This window comes from Asterias rubens, chromosome 16, assembly GCF_902459465.1.
Source record: "Asterias rubens chromosome 16, eAstRub1.3, whole genome shotgun sequence".
Classification (NCBI taxonomy): domain Eukaryota; kingdom Metazoa; phylum Echinodermata; class Asteroidea; order Forcipulatida; family Asteriidae; genus Asterias; species Asterias rubens.
This window is the reverse complement of record NC_047077.1, coordinates 4,468,185-4,486,733: the sequence shown is the minus strand read 5'-3', so window position 1 is coordinate 4,486,733 and position 18,549 is coordinate 4,468,185. Positions and strand designations below refer to the sequence as shown.

Sequence of the window (18,549 nt, the reverse complement as noted above, 5' to 3'; positions counted from 1 at the left end):
TCAAGAGGCGGTATCACTGAGTATGGATTGAATTTTTGGTGCGTCTTCATAAACTCTTGGAGTATCAAGAAGACGATAGGCCTACCCATGCCGGATTAACATGAGTTGAGATTTGTGAATTTGGTGTTATTTACCGAGCTTTGTTTGTTTTGATTGACTGTTTGCAGGGAAGAGGTTGAATCAAGGAAGAGGCTGAGTGAGAAGAATGCAGAGGACTTGAAGCATATGGATAAAAGACGAAGAGACAACCAGGTTATTACAGTTTGGAGAAATCTTTCCATAAAGCTTTGTCCTTTTTCTTGAAACTGTACTTAATTTTGGTCCAATTCCAATCCATCAAGTAATTTATTTATTTATTTGTTTATTTATTTATTCACTTAGGCTTTAAAAACTTCAAAACACACAGCAACAATAAGTAGAAATGTGTAATTTTTACATTATTAGTAAAATAATTAGAGACATATCAACAAAAAGCAAGCAGAAGCCTATAGGGATTGCCCAATAGGGAACCAAATCACTATCCAGTTCTTGAATTGGTCTCAACGTTTTGACTAGCTTGCTCTAGTCATCGTCAAGAGATTTACTCCGCGGTAGTGCAGTTAATTATGATCCTATAAAGCTAAAGTAGTTGTCCCAGCCAATTTTCTATACCTTCCGCCCGGGTATAGTTACAAAGCAGGACAGTTCTTTTCAGAACAAGTCTCTAAAAAATCTGATAATCTACTCTTTGTGGTAGTAGAATAAAGAAAGACAGTTCTCTAAGAACAAACTCTACCTGGCAAGTAGAAAGACACATGGTGTTACCGCAAACCAAATATATATTGATACCTCACCATGCAATGCCTAAATTCTTTTGTACCCTTTCACTGATGAAAGAGGTTTCTAAAAAAATAATTGCCTTGTTAGTGATTTCCAATCCATGTTTAGTTTCACCTCACATGTAGGTACTTGTGAAATTTGTGTGTAATTTTTTTTCCCAAAAGACTTTGATGCTTTATTTGTCGTTAAAAAGACAAATAGTTAATTATTTTCTGCAAATTATTTATTATGACCCATCAAAATGAACTAGGCATATCTGAGCTTTTAAGGAACTGGTGGTTCTCAAATGTAATACTGTAAAAAATTAACTATGCCTAGTGATCAAATGCACACAAAACGTGCAACTACACAGCTGATGTAAATTTGTCCGATATTTGTCGTTTATTTTAGGTTGCGTAGAGAACCCTACTGAAGTACTTTCGACGAGCAGTAGCGTCTAGACAAACAGTAAGTACAGTCTTTCTTATGATTTTTCTCCTGTAGATGATCAGCGTATATTAATAGAAACATGAGTCTTTAACCAATAGTTCTTTTCCGAACCAACACTACTCATAAAGAGATTCACATAGTGTTATCGCAAAATGTTCTTATATAGTTATAATTCCACCATACAAAGTTTCAACTCCTACTAATGGTGGTGGGCATCAAATAGGTGGGGGTGGGGGGGGGGGGGGGACAAGGGGAGGGGGGCACAATATCAAATGTCCCCCCATCTTTTTGACCACCTTAATCATGAAGCCCAAGTATTGCACTGTGTAAGACCAACCCTGTGTCTCGCCATGGGCATTAATCCTGGGGGCTAAGGATGACACAACTTTTTAGAAGGGTGGGGGGCACTATTATCAAATGTCCCCCCTCAAAATTTACCAAAGATTGCACCACAGAGCATCTAAAATGCAGAATTTTCCCGTGCCTATATCCGCTTAGGGCTTAGATGAAGTGTCATTTTTAGTAACAATACAAAGTATGAGAATACTAGTGAATTCTTTTTTTAAACCCTGACTTGCAGCTGCCCCCAAGCCGGTTTCCAATGCATCAGCTTTCTACAGTAGAGGGCGCCAGATTGCTGGTTACTCTGCCACGGATGCATTGCTACAATCAAGGTGAGTTTATTGGTTTTTTAAAGAGGGGCCTTAAAAAAACATGTTATTTTTTATATGGCATTAGTTCTATTTGTCCTCACAACCTGATGTTGATTTCTTTAGAGCACAACAACTTTTTTTTAATTCGGGAGACTTTTCTACTACCTCAGATTAGATTCTCTGAATGGACCCTACCCATGAAATATGCCAATTACATTCATGCATGCGTACAGACCCTGTTGGTTGCAGACGCGCAATCGCGTCTGCGTCACGCACCCATTAGCCGTTTAAAAAAACAGCGCGATGCTCCCTCATTTTGCCAACCAAAACGTTAGTGCGCACACGCTATGTGCAATTTACATATTTCATGGAAAGGGTCTATTGGGGAGACTTCTCAGTTCTGAAAAGAACTGTCCTGCTTCTTATTCAATCTTAAATACTACCTAGGCAGAAGGTAGGAAATCTACCTAGCAAGTAGATACGCATGTTGTTATCGCTAACATTGATACCTATGTTATTGATACCCCACCGTGCAATGCCTCAAGTCCCATATTCTTAATGTTGTTTGTCCCCTCAGGCAAACCAACTCTAACATCACGGTAAAGCGTACCCCTGGATTCCTGAGCGTCTCTAACTCAAAGAGGTTGTACCCGATCACAAGCTACCTGGCTGGAGGCAGAAGAGCATCCCCACAGCAGTCAAGACGTCTCAGATCAGTCTACAAGGGTAGGTCATTCACACACTTAAAAAAAAAGTATTATTATTACTTTTTTACCCTTTCACCGATGTGTGTAAAGCACTGTATACTCAGTACTTTCCCGATTGCTGTGGAAAAATATCACCAGCATGTTACTCGGGTGGGATTCGAACCCACAACCCTTGCAATTCTAGAGCAGTGTCTTACCAATAAGACTACCGTGACTGCCAGTAGCTAGAGGCAGTTTGAATCCTATTGGCAGCGGGTACCACAACGATATAATAGATGTTAACATAGGATTCGAACTGCCAATACGGGTACTGCATTAATCTTCTTTAGCACCAATGTAACATTACCATCTATAACAATAATAACATTAATTAGTTTTTATCTCAAATGTCTCAATGTGCAATGTGCTTTTTATTTTTTGCTTATTATTGTTGTATTATCTGGTGTCAGTTTGTGAAAACGGAAAATGCCTTTTTGCAATCTTCGACGCATGTATAAAGTTCAAAGCATCAAGAAACCATTGTTAGAAAGCTAGTTGAAAATACCCATAACTTTTTTTACAGAGCTTGATTTTAAAAATGTTCATTGCTGTTTTCCCGGATTGCTACTTTTTACTTGTATTTGTGTGTGTCCGTTTGTAATGTTGGTGACGATTTGTCTGATTTGTGCACTTTTTCCGCCAGATTCTCAAATCTTGGTAATACGTGTTACATGAACGCCATTCTCCAGTCGCTATTCTGTCTGGAATGCTTCACTGCAGACATGCAGAATCAAGACATCATTCCACTCATGCAGAAATCAAGTCTCTACTGGTAAGACATTTTGGGCCCCTCACGATTGAGACTTGTCAGAGAAGATGTGGCGTAAACACTGGCATAACTGGGGTGGGTGGGTTGGTGCATCATATTCTTCAACACTTTCAAATAACACTGTGTGAATGTGTGCAAGTTCACACAGTGTTTCAATCCCCTACATTATGTGGACTTTTGTTATCAGGTCCACTCTTGTTATGTAGTGTACATGAGTTTTAACCCAATTCACCTAACGTCATCATCAGAATAATCTTGGATGCACCATTTTGGTGGTCAATGTAAACGTGTGTTATTCAGTGAAGTGCGCATTTTAGGCGACGCGGCATTTACACGTAAACCTATTGACCACCAACATGGTGTCGCGTGGCATCAGTTGCTGCATGTGACGCGCTTGCAAGGGTTCAATATGGCTTATCGTCACATCCGAGGCTCTAACCCACTCTCTCACAATGAACACCAGAGCTTGAGTTCGGTGCACTATACTGCTCAGCCATGATACTTCTAAATCAATGTTAAAAGTGGTCGCAATTTCATAAAGCTGTTAAGCAGAAAATACTGCTTAGCAAGTTTATTTGATGAGCAAAAATTGAGTGGGGCGTCAGTTGCAACAATCCTAACTTGATTGAATTTTGGCTGGTACCCAATTTCTGCTGAGCAAGATTGGTCTGTGCTAAGCATATTTTTGTGCTAACAGGCTTTATGAAATGTTGCCCAGGTCTTATTGGTTCCATTTGGACACCCTGATGTTTATTAGTTAGCACATTTCCGCCGTGTCCCCCTCCCCCTCCCACTAGATGGTATTGTTCTGCTTAATATGGGACATACAAGACAACAAATCAAATAGTAATGCTGCATTTGCCAGCGTTCGACCTTAACGCAGGTCCGTTGGCCAAATGCCAGTAGAAATCGCGGCGGACCAGCTGAAACACCTTGCCAACTGGTCCGGCTGACCAGTCAAAAATGTCGGCAGCGGTACTACAGAACTATGAGTATTTTTTTTACTATTTTCAGGCTCGAATAAAACGTAAAAACATTCACTCAAGGAGTCAAGGTTTGGGTAAAACGTAATAAAAATTACTCGAAGTGCCGCTGAACGCTGGCAGACTTCCGACGATCACGCATATACACAGCGCAAAATCCCATCATGCAACGCAAAGGCTTGTAGTCTTCGCATTAGTTCACGTGTGGCAGAAAGTGTAAGAAATACTGAACGCTAGAGGGCGTTTCAGAATATTCGATAGCGTGGGAATAGACGCCCTCTATTGGTGAAAGTACGCGATAGCTTACAAAACTAGCTTCAATCGCCTTGAAAAAAAATAACATAAAAAAATTGATGGACCAGTCAAAAACCTGGCGGACCAGTGAAAAATCAAGCCAACTGGTCCTGCTGGCCAGTTGAAAAAAAAGTTGAGGGCAACCCCTGTTTGCTCTGCAAAGCAGTTAACACGGACAGTTTTGTGAAAAGTTTTGTGACTGTATGAATCTCCCTGTCAAAATTCTTTTGTTTTAGGTGTTGTGATCTTGCTCATAAGTATTGATATATCGATTACTGTTACAGGGCCTTGGCTCAATTGCTATGCGCCAAGCAGAGCAATCACTCAGCGGAGAGCATTGGGGTGTATCTACGTAAAGTGAAGCAAGCTATCTCCACAACGGCAGCTCGATTCTCTGGATTTATGCAACACGTAAGTTATCAAATCTGCATTATGTTAATGGTGCTGCTTCAGAGAAAATCAAGCTGACCTGGGTTATTGTACAATCAATCAATCAATCAATCAATCAGCCAATCATTCAATCAATCAATCAATCAATCAATCAATCAATCAATCAATCAATCAATCAATCAATCAAGCTCTATCAGGTTCCACCTACTTTGTATAATCCAGATTAGCCGGCAAGGTTATTGAAGAGCAGATATAGTCCAACCTTGTCCATTTTTTATTAATAAGGTATATGAATTCCACTCCCACTTGTATTGATTTTTTGTAAAGGTTGCTTATGAAAGGCTAATATTAAAGAGCCATTAATATTACTGAGTATTACATTGTTTCTTGCTAGAGTGTTGTTAATATCTCAGAGTACATTTGGTTGCCGGAGTGTCGATACGAATATCAGAGTAAAACACCTTTTCGCAAATACTGGGGTGCGTGCGTAAAGCTTGGAATTAGGTGCATAGTGGTCTAGCTGGTGATCAAATTGTATCCATATCTATCCCACTGATGCACCTCATTCAACAGTCTGCGCTTGCGCAGTGGTATTTGCGAAATGCATCTTGCCATATTGTTGTTAAATGAGCAGTGGTGCCATACTTAACTGCCTCAAAACTTTTGCGTGACAATAGAATATTGTCAAAAGGAAATGCACTACAACAAAGTAATCCAACTAACTCTTAAAGGCAGTGGACACTATTGGTAATTACTCCAAATAATTATCAGCATATAACCTCACTTGCTAAAGAGTAATGGGGAGAGGTTGATAGTATAAAACATTGTGAGGAACGGCTCCCTTTGAAGTGACGTAGTTTTCGAGGAAAGAAGTAATTTTCCACGAATTTGATTTCGAGACCTCAAGTTTAGAATTTGAGGTCTTGAAATCAAGCATCTGAAAGCACACAACTACGTATGGCAGGGGTGTTTTGTTCTTTCATAGTTATCTCGCAACTCCGACGACCAATAAAGCTCAAATTTTCGCAGGTTTGTTATTTTATCCATATGTTGAGATACACCAAGTGAGAAGACTGGTCTTTGACAATTACCAATAGTGTCCATTGTCTTTAAACCTCTGCATTTCTAGGATGCGCAAGAGTTCCTCTGTCAGTGCCTGGATCAACTCAAAGACGACACCGAAAGGGCCAACAAGAGGGCGCTAAACTCCCCCTTGGACGAGACCCCAGGGACGGATGATGATAAAATTAAACTGAGGTTTCGCTATCCGCACGACTGCCCGATTGTCAAGAACTTTGAATTTGAAGTCATGCACTCTACGATCTCTCGCTGGACATGCCCAGAAGGAGGTTTGGCAATTATTTTTTCTCTCTTGAGAATACTCTTCTTTTTTTTTTTAAATTCGGCTCTGGCTCAACAAAGTTCTAAAATATTGTTTCCGTTTTGTATTCCACGTTTTGTGGCCACATAACATTCAGTTGGGAGGGTTCTGATTTTATGCTATGATATTATTCTAGAACTCTTGTATATAAGATACTCTCGTATCTTGTATATAAACCTTTATTTTATTCCTGAGACGATGTGATTTGTTGGGCTGCTTCTAGTGCGGGTGTTGTGCTGACATTTGTTTCCTTTAGTCTTTAAGTGACTGTTTTATTGTGTCCTGTATTGTGCATTGTATTTTTATGATTGTGTGCTATGTTACTGGAGTGTTAAAAACAGTACAGGAGATCTTGTTAATGTCATAATGTATTCCCTAATTTTGAACGATATATTGTGTATTTTGAATGTCTTTTTAAGCACGAGATCCAAGGCAATATCTATTGTAATCTGTACATGTATTGAGAATGTTCTCCTTTTTGGATTACTTTCGGCTCTTCCTCAAAGTTCTCAAATGTCAGAATTTTTGTCCCCACATGACAAGGTAGACTGGACTTCACTCAGACTCGACTGCACCTCAATAACTCTGTGTTAGCGAATGCATTTATATATCTTATCTATCACTTTTTCTATAATTTTTAATTGTTAATGACTAATGTTTTATCTTTAAATTATTCTAATATACATCATAAACTCTTGATGTCACTTTTTGTAAACTTAATAATTGTTACCGGACTTGTTGTTTGGTATTTTTTAATAAAACCAAAAGGAAACAAAAATAATGTGATTTTTGGAGAAGTTTCCTTCTCTATAAAAGTAAATTCATTGCCATACTTTTTCAATTTTAAAATGTTAATTGTCACAATTCAATATTTGTATCAATTGTTTTAAACTTTTCCATATTTCAGTATTTCTAACCCTATCGGGTCGATCCAGGTTGAGGTATAATGCCGTGTCCAAATTGGCGACTTTGGCTACAGCTACGGCTAGATCAGCGCGTCTGTCAGTGTTGAAGAATGGCCGTAGCTGTAGCCGAAGTCGCCAATTCGAACGTGGCCTAACTTAGAGAGGTTTGCGGTGACAACATGTGAATATCTCTATGTGACTAGTGTTGGTTCCGAAAAGAACCGGTGGTTAGGGACTCCTATTAACGATTGTTATAATTTGTCCATGTTTCAGTCATTCTAACCCGATCGGGTCGATCCAGACGGCGCTGGAGCAGTTCTTCAGAGAGGAGGGTATAGAGTATGCCTGCGGAGAATGTGACTGCAAGCAGGCTATAGTCACGCATAAGTTCACTAAGCTACCAAGGTAATAGAAGTTTTTGTTGGGATGTGTTTTTTGTGATGCTGATTGGAAGCTGTTTGTTGCTGTTTTCTTAACAACTAGGCAGTGCATTCAGCTGAACTTTTACATGTGACTTATAATGTATATTTCTTTATAATTTTGCCTATAAATCAGCATTTAATGGACAAAACCCAATATGAGTGCCAGTGTCTTTAAAGATTGATAATATTGAAGAATTATTTATTTTTGTCATTTACAAAATATTGTTTTTATATTGGGTTATAGTAGCCCTATTTTGTACCTAGATTGAGGATTTATGTATATATATGTCTTGCCTTTTTAAATACCTTTGTTCATTGGTGTTTGTGCATGTTTTTTCATGCCCTGATGTCCATCTGTGTACTGTTTTTTATCACCAACTGTTACCACTGTGCAATTATCCTAGTATAATCCTAGGTAATCGAAGTAACAGAACAGCAAACCCTGTTTTTTTTACCTTCATTTTCCTCCTTGCTGAGAATTTCATGTTGTCAATAGTAATGATAAATTGGTATAAGAGTTGTCTTCAGAAAACCTTTTTCAATTTATCATCAATTGCAAAGCTTTTGATGGCAAATTGGTCCAATGGTGCTCAATCAAAGGTAGTGCTGTCTTTCATTTTCACTTTTTTTTCTAAAGAATTGATAAATTTGTCTTCGTAAACCTGTTTAAATTCATCATTGTCACTTACAAAGCTTTCGAATGCAAATTGGTCCAATGGTTTTCAATCAGACATGTTATGTCTTTCATTCTCGCCTTTCCAAAAACCGCAACCTTACAAGCGGACACTGAAGATCGCAAGAACTATGTTCGAGTCATTCTTAATTTCTGCAACCGTTATAAATTATAAGTGGTGACTGATTGTTTTCCAATAAATCGCAGAGCAAACCAATCAGCTTACAGAAAACATTTTCCCAACATGTATTCTCCTGTCCTTGTTTGATTATTTGATCATTCATCACCTCTGTCCGACCTGTCAAACCAAATGAGTTTTCTGGACTTGATAGTGGGGCAATTTATCTTGTTCTTTCAGGGTAATTATCATTCATCTTAAGCGCTACAAATTTGACGCCTGACGCCTTCCAGTACTCCAAGCTCCGTCGCCGCATCCTCATACCCAGGTACTTGTCCGTCCACTACCACTGCACCAAGGAAACCCAGAGTCCAACCTCTCTCCCAAAGTCATTAGTCAACGGGACGTCATCTCCAAGGCCACAACAACTCAATGCCGAGAGAACTCAAAGGTTGTCCCTCACAGCCCCGTCGACGAGGGAATCTAATTGGTCTGCAAGGAGCGAGTCGTTTAAGCCCTCGCGCTTCAGTTTTGCGCCCTCAAGGAAGAGGCTGAACTATGACGACAACAGGTACTTAAATATTTTCTCATCATCGATGTGATTTCATGTCACTCAATAACTATTTATCTACCAGCCTAATCAAGTCAATGAGGTTAGGTTGGGTTTTTGTTTTTGGTGTTGCCATGCAAAGTTCAGAATGTAACTTTTGCACTGACCGTATGCGAAGCGTGATACATTGACACTCACAATACTCAGAGTGCAATATGAAAACTGTGATTGGGTTATCGCCTGATATCACATTCTGGTTTGATTGGATTATTAGTGCATACTGGAAGGTAATATAGTAGAAACAATAATACATGGCACCCTGAACTAAGATATTGACAAAATGGAGAGCCCGCCAACACAGGGTTAGCAGGCCTGTATGCTTTGTTTGTGAAAGGGCACCGGCACCAAGGCATTTTTCCCTTGGTAATGGTGCACCTTATGTGGAAATTGTAAATTACTGGAGCATTTCAAAGGCAATGACCAGAGGGGCAATCGCCCTCGTTACCTTTCGTGAAGTATAAGGCCTTGAGTGCTGGCACGTTAATTTGGAGTTCGTTGGTTCAAATCCTGCTCCCGGAATCATTAAAAAATTTACCTGATCGGTTTCCCTTGTGGTTTATTATTTGATATTATACATGTACATTACAAGACTTAAAATTGTGGTTTTAATTGATCGTTGTTCATATTGTATACTTTTGTTTGAATATTGTTGAACGTTGATAAGGCATTAATTTATGTAAAATGCCTGCACATGTCATTTGATTTCTTGTTTATAAAATGTTTCTTATTTTGGTTTGTAAATTTATAAACATATTTTTCCCTCAATACTATTTAAATGGATGCTTTTATCTGTCACCCTCATATTGAAACATGTATGCATTTTTTCATTCATTGTTATCTTCCAGATGATTTTTATAATTCAAAACCCATTGCAGACTTCTTATATGTTTAAGTTTTGTCCTTTCAGATGACTTCCTCTTTTTGGGTTTTGATTTTCCTCCTTTATATTTCACTTTCTGTGTACAAAAGTACAGGAATATTATCTTTTCTTCTGTTTTTCTTGCCTGGTTTTCTCTTTTCCTCATTTTTGTCATGGATAGTTAATACTAACATGCCTGGGGTTGATTTCACAAAGAGTTAGGACTCGTCTTATCTCGAGTTAGTACGAAACTCGTCCTAACTTAGGATAAATGTAAAGGTCTGCATGCTACAGTGCAGGTTTGGGACTCGTCCTAAGTCCTAGGATTAGTCTTAAGTTAGGAAGAGTTTTGTGAAATCGACGGCTGGTATGTCTTGTGCCTCTTTATCAATGTTGTTTTGAGACTCGTATACGTAGTTTGCTTTCTATTGTAACAATTGCTTTGTGTATATTTGTTTATTGTTTTATGTTTTGTGTTGCGCAAATGTTGCCATATAAATGTCTGGTATTATTATTGATACTATAGTTTGAGTGTATTAGCTCATCAATTAGATTAGAATAGGAGCTTTTACATCATTATCCCGCAATTAGGCCTAGTTAGAGTGTAAGGTTAGACGTCACATTACATTGATACCACTGCTTATTAAGTTTTCTTCACTTTTAATACCTTTATACTATATCCGATTTTTGTTTTTGGCCTGTGGTGTCACTGTTGGTGAATTTATTGCCGCTTTGTAAATGATAAATAGGTTAAATATGTATAATATGGAGTTTAATATATTTGTTTTCAACCCTTACCTGACAATATGCAAACAATTGCGGTAGTAGAATATATAGCAAGACAATTTCTCAACTTAATGTAATCATGTAACCAGTAAGTAGATTATACACATGGTGTTACGGTAAACCAAATATAAATTGAGAACAAAACATGTGACAATTTGTTAATTGATTTTTTTTTCTCCTCACTCTTTGTGGCAGTAAACAACCAAGGCAAACCATTCTCCTGGAAAGTAACACAGACTCAGACGGTGACGAGAACAAAAAAGTCTTAGAGATGAGTAAAAAAGAGTCGGAGAGAAAAAAGCGAGAAGCAGATGAGAGGTTGCGGCTTGAGGAAGAAGAATTGAAAAAGGTTTGATGTCCCCCCAACCCCCTCCAAGTTTATTTTTTGTGTTAGCAAGGCAGGTTTAATACCTTGAATAGGAAGAAAGTATCTGTTTGAGAAAGTCAGAATGTTTTTATGTGGACATTAATTTTTTGCCAGCAACCCGCCTGGGCTTGGGATAAGGCTCTGTTACTTGAAAAACATTTCACTAATATTTGAAATTGCCAAAAATTTCAAATAATTTTAGTAATGAAAATGAGTATTTGACCCACTGCGTCATTGTCATTTAAGGCTGCTGATTGCAGCATTTGCCATTATGGGAGTAAAATTGCATATGAATTTTATGGTAGGCATTTAAAAATCTGTTTAATGGATTGAGTGTCACCTAATATGTTCACTAACTGCACAATCATGGAGAAATTCATTGTACAACACTCTCAAAATGGCGCAACAAAGATTTTCCTGATCATCAAATTTAAGTTCTGGTGGTTAGGTCATCGGAGTGTGTATTCAAATTCCGGTCGGGACACTATAAGTGGGTACCAGCTAGGGTAGAGGTTGATACTGTGTATGAAAAGCCCTTAGAGCATAGGGTTGCCCAGGTTGTATACCCCCAAGGGAGCTGAGACAGATTAAAAGAATGTTATGGCCAATTGACCAATGCAATAATGTAAAGCGCCTTGAGACGGTTATCGTGAAATGTGCTCTATATAAGAACTAGTTATTACTACAAATATTATTATGACATCATGTCGTTTGGGTCAATAAGTTGTTTTATCATGTGTTGTATTCTTTATTTATTTTACTTATCAAATAATAAACCTCAAGGTAAACAGACTGGGCATTTTTTTCTTTGCTCAATCCCAATATTTGTTTTGTTTTACTTGTAGGAATCCTTGAGAAGATGACACTCTGAGATGTGCAGGAAGATGTGTGGGGAGGCAGCCCACCTGCAAGGCCTCCCCTGAAATGGCTGCTGAAGAGACACGTACTACATAAAGTGCCATAGAAGCTTTACTGTAGTGAAATATTTGCCATCATCCTGCAATACACACATGGTAAGTTGCAGTCAAGTTTGTTGTTATTCTATCTTTAAATAAATTAGCTTACGACAGGGCCCAATTTTATGGCTCTGCTTACTGTAAGGACAGAATCAAGGTTACGGAGGTTACGACACGCGTATTTCACGGGTTAGCGGTGAATTTTGGCTTCTGCGCGTGCGTACGCCCTGTTACTAGGCATTCTACACTTACAAGGCTAGGGCAGAAACTCGGCGCTTGCTCGTAAGCAGAGAATCGTGATCGTTAGCACAGAATTCTGCAGTAAGTAGAGCCATGAAATTGGGCCCAGTACCGCTAACAAAAAAGTTTTACTGAACTCCTGTATTTGAGATTTGCGTCCAGAATTAAAACAGTTTTCATTTTAATGATTTTGTTGTGGCATGTTATGGCCACGTTTCTGCGACTGGCTAGTGCCCAACTTTATGGTGTGTGCCAACCAATAATGTCTGTAGGTATGCATGAATATATTCAGGGTGTTTCATTGTCACCAATTGAATGATTTCACTGTTTTTCTTTATCAGAATGCCTTGTGCGATCATAACCCCAGCGGTGCGTTTTGGCGGTTGTAACCAATAATTTTTTTGGTTGAATTAGCCAACTGTTAATCACAGGCCAATAATCAAAATTTGTATTGGTTACTGTCGCCAAAACACACCCCTTGAAGTGTAACTTTGAAATATCCTATATTGCATATTTAAGTTAATCCTGTGATTGATCCATCTTATGGTGAAGACTATACAGAGCGTACTGTAAAAAGATGCATCAAGATAGAGCTACTGGTCCCCTCTCAATGTTTTTCGATCTTGCGGAATGCTAATTGCATACAGTTTTAGGTCATCATATAAAAGCATGATTCATTTGAAATGTTTTGCATCGAAACACAGGCAATTTGACACCCATGTACTTTAAACATAAATGTTTTTAATAAATGGATTAAAGGAGCACGTTGCCTTGGATCGGTCGAGCTGGTTTTTGAAAAGTGTTGTAACCGTTTGTTATAAAATGCATTGATCAGAAAGATGTTTTAAAAGTAGAATATAATGATACACACAAAGTTGCCTCGAAATTTCGTAGTTTTCTTCATACCTCGTCGACAAACACCATCGGCCATTTATGGGAGTCAAATTTTGGACTCCCATAAATGGCCGACCGTGTAAGTTCACAAAGTAAAAGGAAAACCATGCAACTTCGACGCAAATATGTGTGGATCATTGTATTCTACTCTTAAAACATCTTTCCAACAATATGCATTTTATAACAAATGGTTACAAACGCTTTTTATAGACCCACTCGTCCGATCCAAGGCAACGTGTTCCTTTAATGTGACAGCACTCTATACCAACTGAGCTATCTAGACCTATGTCGGTGTCCCTATTTTGTACATACATCGTTTTAAACTGTCGTGTAGCCAGGGATCATATATGACACAGTTGGTAGAATCTGGAGGTGGTTAGTTCGAGTCCCACTCTACTCAATTTTGTTTTTCAACCCAAAATTGTTTTCTTTACAGGTCTAAAAGAGAAATGACAAGACAAGCACATAAGAAAATGAGATGATGGAAAACCTCTTTAGTTGTTTGTGTTCTGCTCAGATGTTGCCTAGAGACAAGGGATGCTCAGGTAATACTGCTCAGAATTATTATCACAACAAATCCTTATGTAAAAGATAAATCGAACATTGAAAGGGGCAGCAGTGTAGACCGACTCATGAGCAGGCCTGGAATTTCATGTTGGAAGGGCAAGGCCATTTGCATTTTGCAAAGGGCACTTCAGTGGGAAACTTTTGAAGGCACCAAGGCCAATACATGGGGCAATGGAGATCGATGGTCTCCGTAGCAAGCATGTTATTCCAGGCCTGAGTGCAGATGCTATAGGGAAGGTATTTTGATGGTGTTTATATAAAACCTTTGATCAAAGTTAATTGCATCAGAACAACCATGTCAAATCTGCATGTAGATCCTGCAAATATTACGAAAGTGCCCCATGCGAAAACTGTGCAATTTTGTCCATACATTCTCGTTATTTTAACCATGTCTGATGGTGTATAAAAAAAAAAGTAAAATCTTATTCAAACTAGCTTATGTTGGCCGACTTATAAACGCCCGGAACAACTCAGAGTATCCATTTTTTTTATGGTCAGTTGACCATATTATTTGAACCGGGAAATCTATTGTGCTGCATGCACAGGCTAGGCAGGCACCTATACCGTGCTATGCTTTGAATCCCTCATGAAAATATATGTAGGGTACTTTAATCTCCCTTTCTGGGGGATATTGTGTAATTCCGGATTCCAGACCTTTTGTCCTTTATTTACAAATGATGGAGCAGGTTGCCATCACTGTATTTGGCTCAATGAGAGGTTGTCCGAATGGTAAATTATTAGTATTAGATTATCACCCTTAGCCTTGGCCAAGGTTTTACGATTAAGAGTGAACTCATACCTTTTTTTTAAAACACAAAACAGAAGTAAGTTCATTATGTTTCCATAATAAAGCTGAGGGGGTGGAAAGTCTCGATTACCTACAGAGGTGAGGTAACCAATAATTATTTCTACTAGTTATTTGTTTTTCTTTGATTTTTTTATTATCTTGCAGTACTTTGATAACATCTTCTCCACATTGGGAGAGATTGAAAGAGAACAGGTGATGAGGAGGGTGACTCCAGGAATGCGGCCCCATTACAATGTGAGCATGAGGCGACCACGGACACATGTTTATGCCAGACTGCAACACTGTTCTAATGAAACTCAATGCATGCATCAAGGACATTCACCAAAGAGCCACTGCAAACAAGATGATGCTTAATGCTGCAAAGCATTGGTTCTTCATTTTACATCAAGATTTTCACAACAGCCACTGCCAGTCATTTCCATCACATATGGTGATGTGAAACCACTCAACGAAAGCCAGAAATCTCTGTGCAGTCATGGATGAACATCTACATGTATCACTGAAGGCCCATGTCTCTACCCTATATGCCGCTCTTAAATTACTGTCATCCAAAGATGTTTTAAATTTAGAAAATAATGATCCACACAAATACACCTGGAAATTGTTTGGTTTTCCTTGGCCGTCTTGAACTAACATGATCTGCCATTTTGTTGAAGCAGTAGTTTGACTCCCCAAAATGGCAGACCATCATAGTTCACAAAGTATTTGGAAAACCTCACAGTTTTTAGGATCACTTCTTCCCTGACATGTAAAAAATTCTGAGATTAAATTTTGAATAGTCTACCAACTAGTAGTTTCAAAACTAGCTAAACTTAAAACGTGGATTTCTCGAAAAAGACATATTTAGCTGCTTTTTTGGCCCTTCGGGAAATTGCTGACAATATGATTGAAATTAGAAAATAATTTTCCACAAAAATATACCTGGAAATCGTTTGTATTTTCTTGTAACCCTTCTGAACTATAACACAACCTGCCATTTTTGTTGAAGCAAATTCATGACTCCTCAAAATGGCAGACTATTTTAGTGCACAGTATAAGTATTATGGAATTTTTGACTCCACAAAACACAAAGTAAAAGGAAAACCACACAGTTTTGAGGCACCTTGGTGTTGATAATTACACACAAATCTAAAAGCAATGTGTCTCTTGAAGAAGGTTTTGATGACTATGTGATTGAAATTGTTGAAATTTGAGATGTGATGAATTTTCAACAAGGTTTGATAAAAAGTACCGAGTACGACTTTTTATTGTTGAATTATCCCACATGCCTAAAGGGGACACGTCGCTTTCAAATGGGGGTGTTACTGTTTTGGGCTTTAGAAAGTGCTTGCTGTGAAATGGATATGGTTGAAAATATGTTTTAAAATAAATAAATAAATGATCCACACAGATTAACATGTACCTGGAAATTGTTTGGTTTTCTTTTTATACTCTCTTGAAGTAACATAGTCTGTCATTTTGTTGAAGCAAATTGTGGACTCCTAAAAATGGCGGACTATTTTAGTTCACAAAGTAAAAAGAATTTTTGACTCCACAAAACACAAAGTATAAGGAAAACCACACAGATTTAAGGCACCTTTTAGTGTTGATAATTATACACTACTTCCAAAACATGTTTCCAACCAAGGCCCTATTTCATAAAGCTGTTAGGCATGCAGAAAACACTTCTTGACAAACTTATTTGCTATGTTATTTTGGGTGGAAACCTGTTTCTGTTAAGCAATACTTTTCTGTGCTGAGCAAGTTGTTTTGCTTTTATGCTTTATTTAACTGGGCCCATATTCATATCATACATGTGGGCAATTCCACACTAATGGACCAAAGGGATAACTTTGTAAGACAGGCACCTTTTTTTTGTTAACCACAATCCTCATCTGCTTCTGAATGTACACAGACCAAAATACATGACAACAAACTTAATTTTGTGACTATCCAACATTCCCTTTCCATGTCGCACTTTTTTGCCCATTAGTGTGGATATAATTGCCCATGTACATGTAACAAATAATGTCATAGTCCAAAGCGTTAAATCTAACAGCAATGTTTCTCTTGGAGAAGGTTTTGATGACAATGTGATCGAAATTTGAGATGTGATGAATTTTCAACAAGGATTGATAATAAGTACTGAGCCTGACTTTTTAATGTTGAATTACCTCACATGCTTAAAGGGACATGTTGCATTTGGGTTTGGTGTTTTGTGCTATAGGAAGTTCTTGCTATGGAAAGAATAGGCCTACATGGTTGGAAAGATTTTTCGATTTTTGAAAAAAAATGACCCACACATAAATATACCTTAAAATTGTTTGGTTTTCTTGTTATACCTTTCTTGAGCTAACAGTACAGTCTGCCATTTTGTTGAAGATTATTCTGGACTCCTCAAATTAGCAGACATTTTAGTTCACAAAGTAAATGGAAAACTTTGCAGTTTTGAGGCAAATAGTGTGAATGATAATTTTAAAACATGTTTCCCAATTAGATTTATGTCCACAAACACTTCACAGTCCAAAGAGCCAAATATAAAAGCAATGTGTTTATTAAAGGTTTTAATAAATAATATTATTGTTGAAAATTGAGATGTGATGAATTTTTACAAAGACAAATTTTGATATGTGTACTGAACCTGACCTTCTAATTGAATTGGGTACATTATACAGTTGTTGCAAGCTGTGACGGGTCCATGGCGTTTTGTACACCCGAGGGGGGAAATGGAATCCGAGGCGAAGCCAATCAAGTAAAGCAATACTTATAATGAGAAATATTTCATAAAAATTATGTTTGGGCTATCATTATATTTAAAAAAGAGGTGATACAAGTAAAATTCCCCTATAATAAATAGTAGAAATTTTCTTACACAAACTGCAAAGGAAAGTTCATTTTCTAACATTTTGTTTCAGTTCACCTGAATTATGCTTTAGAAAGATGTCTTTTTTAAACGGTGATTATTATTAACTTCTGAGATAATGTCCAAAAATCATTCTCATTGTTATTTTAGTTTTGCACTTAGAAACTCATTATTAAGCTTTCCACCAAGTATCCACTATAGAAACAGTTAGTCTACGATTTGTTGTAAAATGTTACATCTGTAATTCAGTAATTTCTATTTAGCCTATTAATATTATTTTTGTTAAAAAAACCAAAACAGATTAAGTATTTGTTTGGTGTTAAAATTTAAATTGAGCGACGTTAATAAAATCATTTACCAAAAATTTGAATTTTGTGCATGAAGTTTATTATTATTGATGACTTTTTTCCTCAAGCAGACTTTAACTTATATTCTTTCCAATACAATAATTAAGCCATTACCGAAAGAATATTTAATTTTCACAAAGTATCCACCATAAAAACAGTTAGTCTTACGATTTTTTTACATCTGTAATTCAGTAGTTGCTATTTAGCCTATTGTACTTGAATAAAGAGGTCTGAAGCAGTGCTTGCATCTTTTAAACATGAAAATATAAACAACCAGGTCCCAGTGGTTAGTCCACTCTTATGTAACAACTCCCCAAACCTGCTGCTACAAATGTACTTTAATATAGAGGTCTGAAGCAGTACTGATCTTTTAGACATGAAAATATAAACGACCAGGTTCCAGTGGTTAGTCCACTCTTATGTAACAACTCCCTAAACCTGCTGCTACAAATGTACTTGAATAAAGAGGTCTGAAGCAGTGCTTGCATCCTTTGGATAACTTTCCATATGGCGCCACCACTTTTTCACTCATTTTTACAAAAAGGGATATATCAATCAGGTAAATTAGATACTATATTATTTTATTTCGAATGAAAAAGTGGTGGCGCCATACGGAAACTTTTCCCATCTTTTAAACATGAAAATATAAACAACCAGGTCCCAGTGGTTAGTCCACTCTTATGTAACAACT

The 18,549-nt window shown here is 37.6% G+C and overlaps 1 protein-coding gene and 1 long non-coding RNA gene across 2 annotated transcripts; both read left to right on the top strand.

Annotated features, from left to right (window-relative positions):
• The first annotated feature begins 210 nt into the window (after positions 1-210).
• On the top strand, positions 211-2,507 carry LOC117300628. The gene is made up of 4 exons (XR_004520192.1): positions 211-252; positions 1,210-1,266; positions 1,829-1,922; positions 2,479-2,507. It is a non-coding gene; the product is annotated as an uncharacterized LOC117300628 (long non-coding RNA).
• Positions 2,508-2,575: 68 nt separating this feature from the next.
• On the top strand, positions 2,576-13,777 carry LOC117300864 (ubiquitin carboxyl-terminal hydrolase 37-like). Its single transcript, XM_033784717.1, has 9 exons — positions 2,576-2,627; positions 3,291-3,419; positions 4,978-5,104; positions 6,213-6,432; positions 7,643-7,774; positions 8,823-9,153; positions 11,033-11,186; positions 12,050-12,217; positions 13,731-13,777. The coding sequence occupies exons 2-5, from the start codon at positions 3,319-3,321 to the stop codon at positions 7,705-7,707; spliced, it is 513 nt and encodes a 170-aa protein (XP_033640608.1). The 5' UTR covers positions 2,576-2,627; positions 3,291-3,318; the 3' UTR covers positions 7,708-7,774; positions 8,823-9,153; positions 11,033-11,186; positions 12,050-12,217; positions 13,731-13,777.
• The last annotated feature ends 4,772 nt before the right edge of the window (positions 13,778-18,549 follow it).

Excerpts from the sequence above, each read along its gene's own strand:
- LOC117300864 (XM_033784717.1), top strand. The coding sequence starts at position 3,319 with ATGAACGCCATTCTCCAGTCGCTATTCTGTCTGGAATGCTTCACTGCA. Across the intron at positions 3,420-4,977 it reads CAGAAATCAAGTCTCTACTG|GGCCTTGGCTCAATTGCTAT; the intron begins GTAAGACATTTT and ends TTACTGTTACAG. Across the intron at positions 5,105-6,212 it reads TCTCTGGATTTATGCAACAC|GATGCGCAAGAGTTCCTCTG; the intron begins GTAAGTTATCAA and ends CTGCATTTCTAG.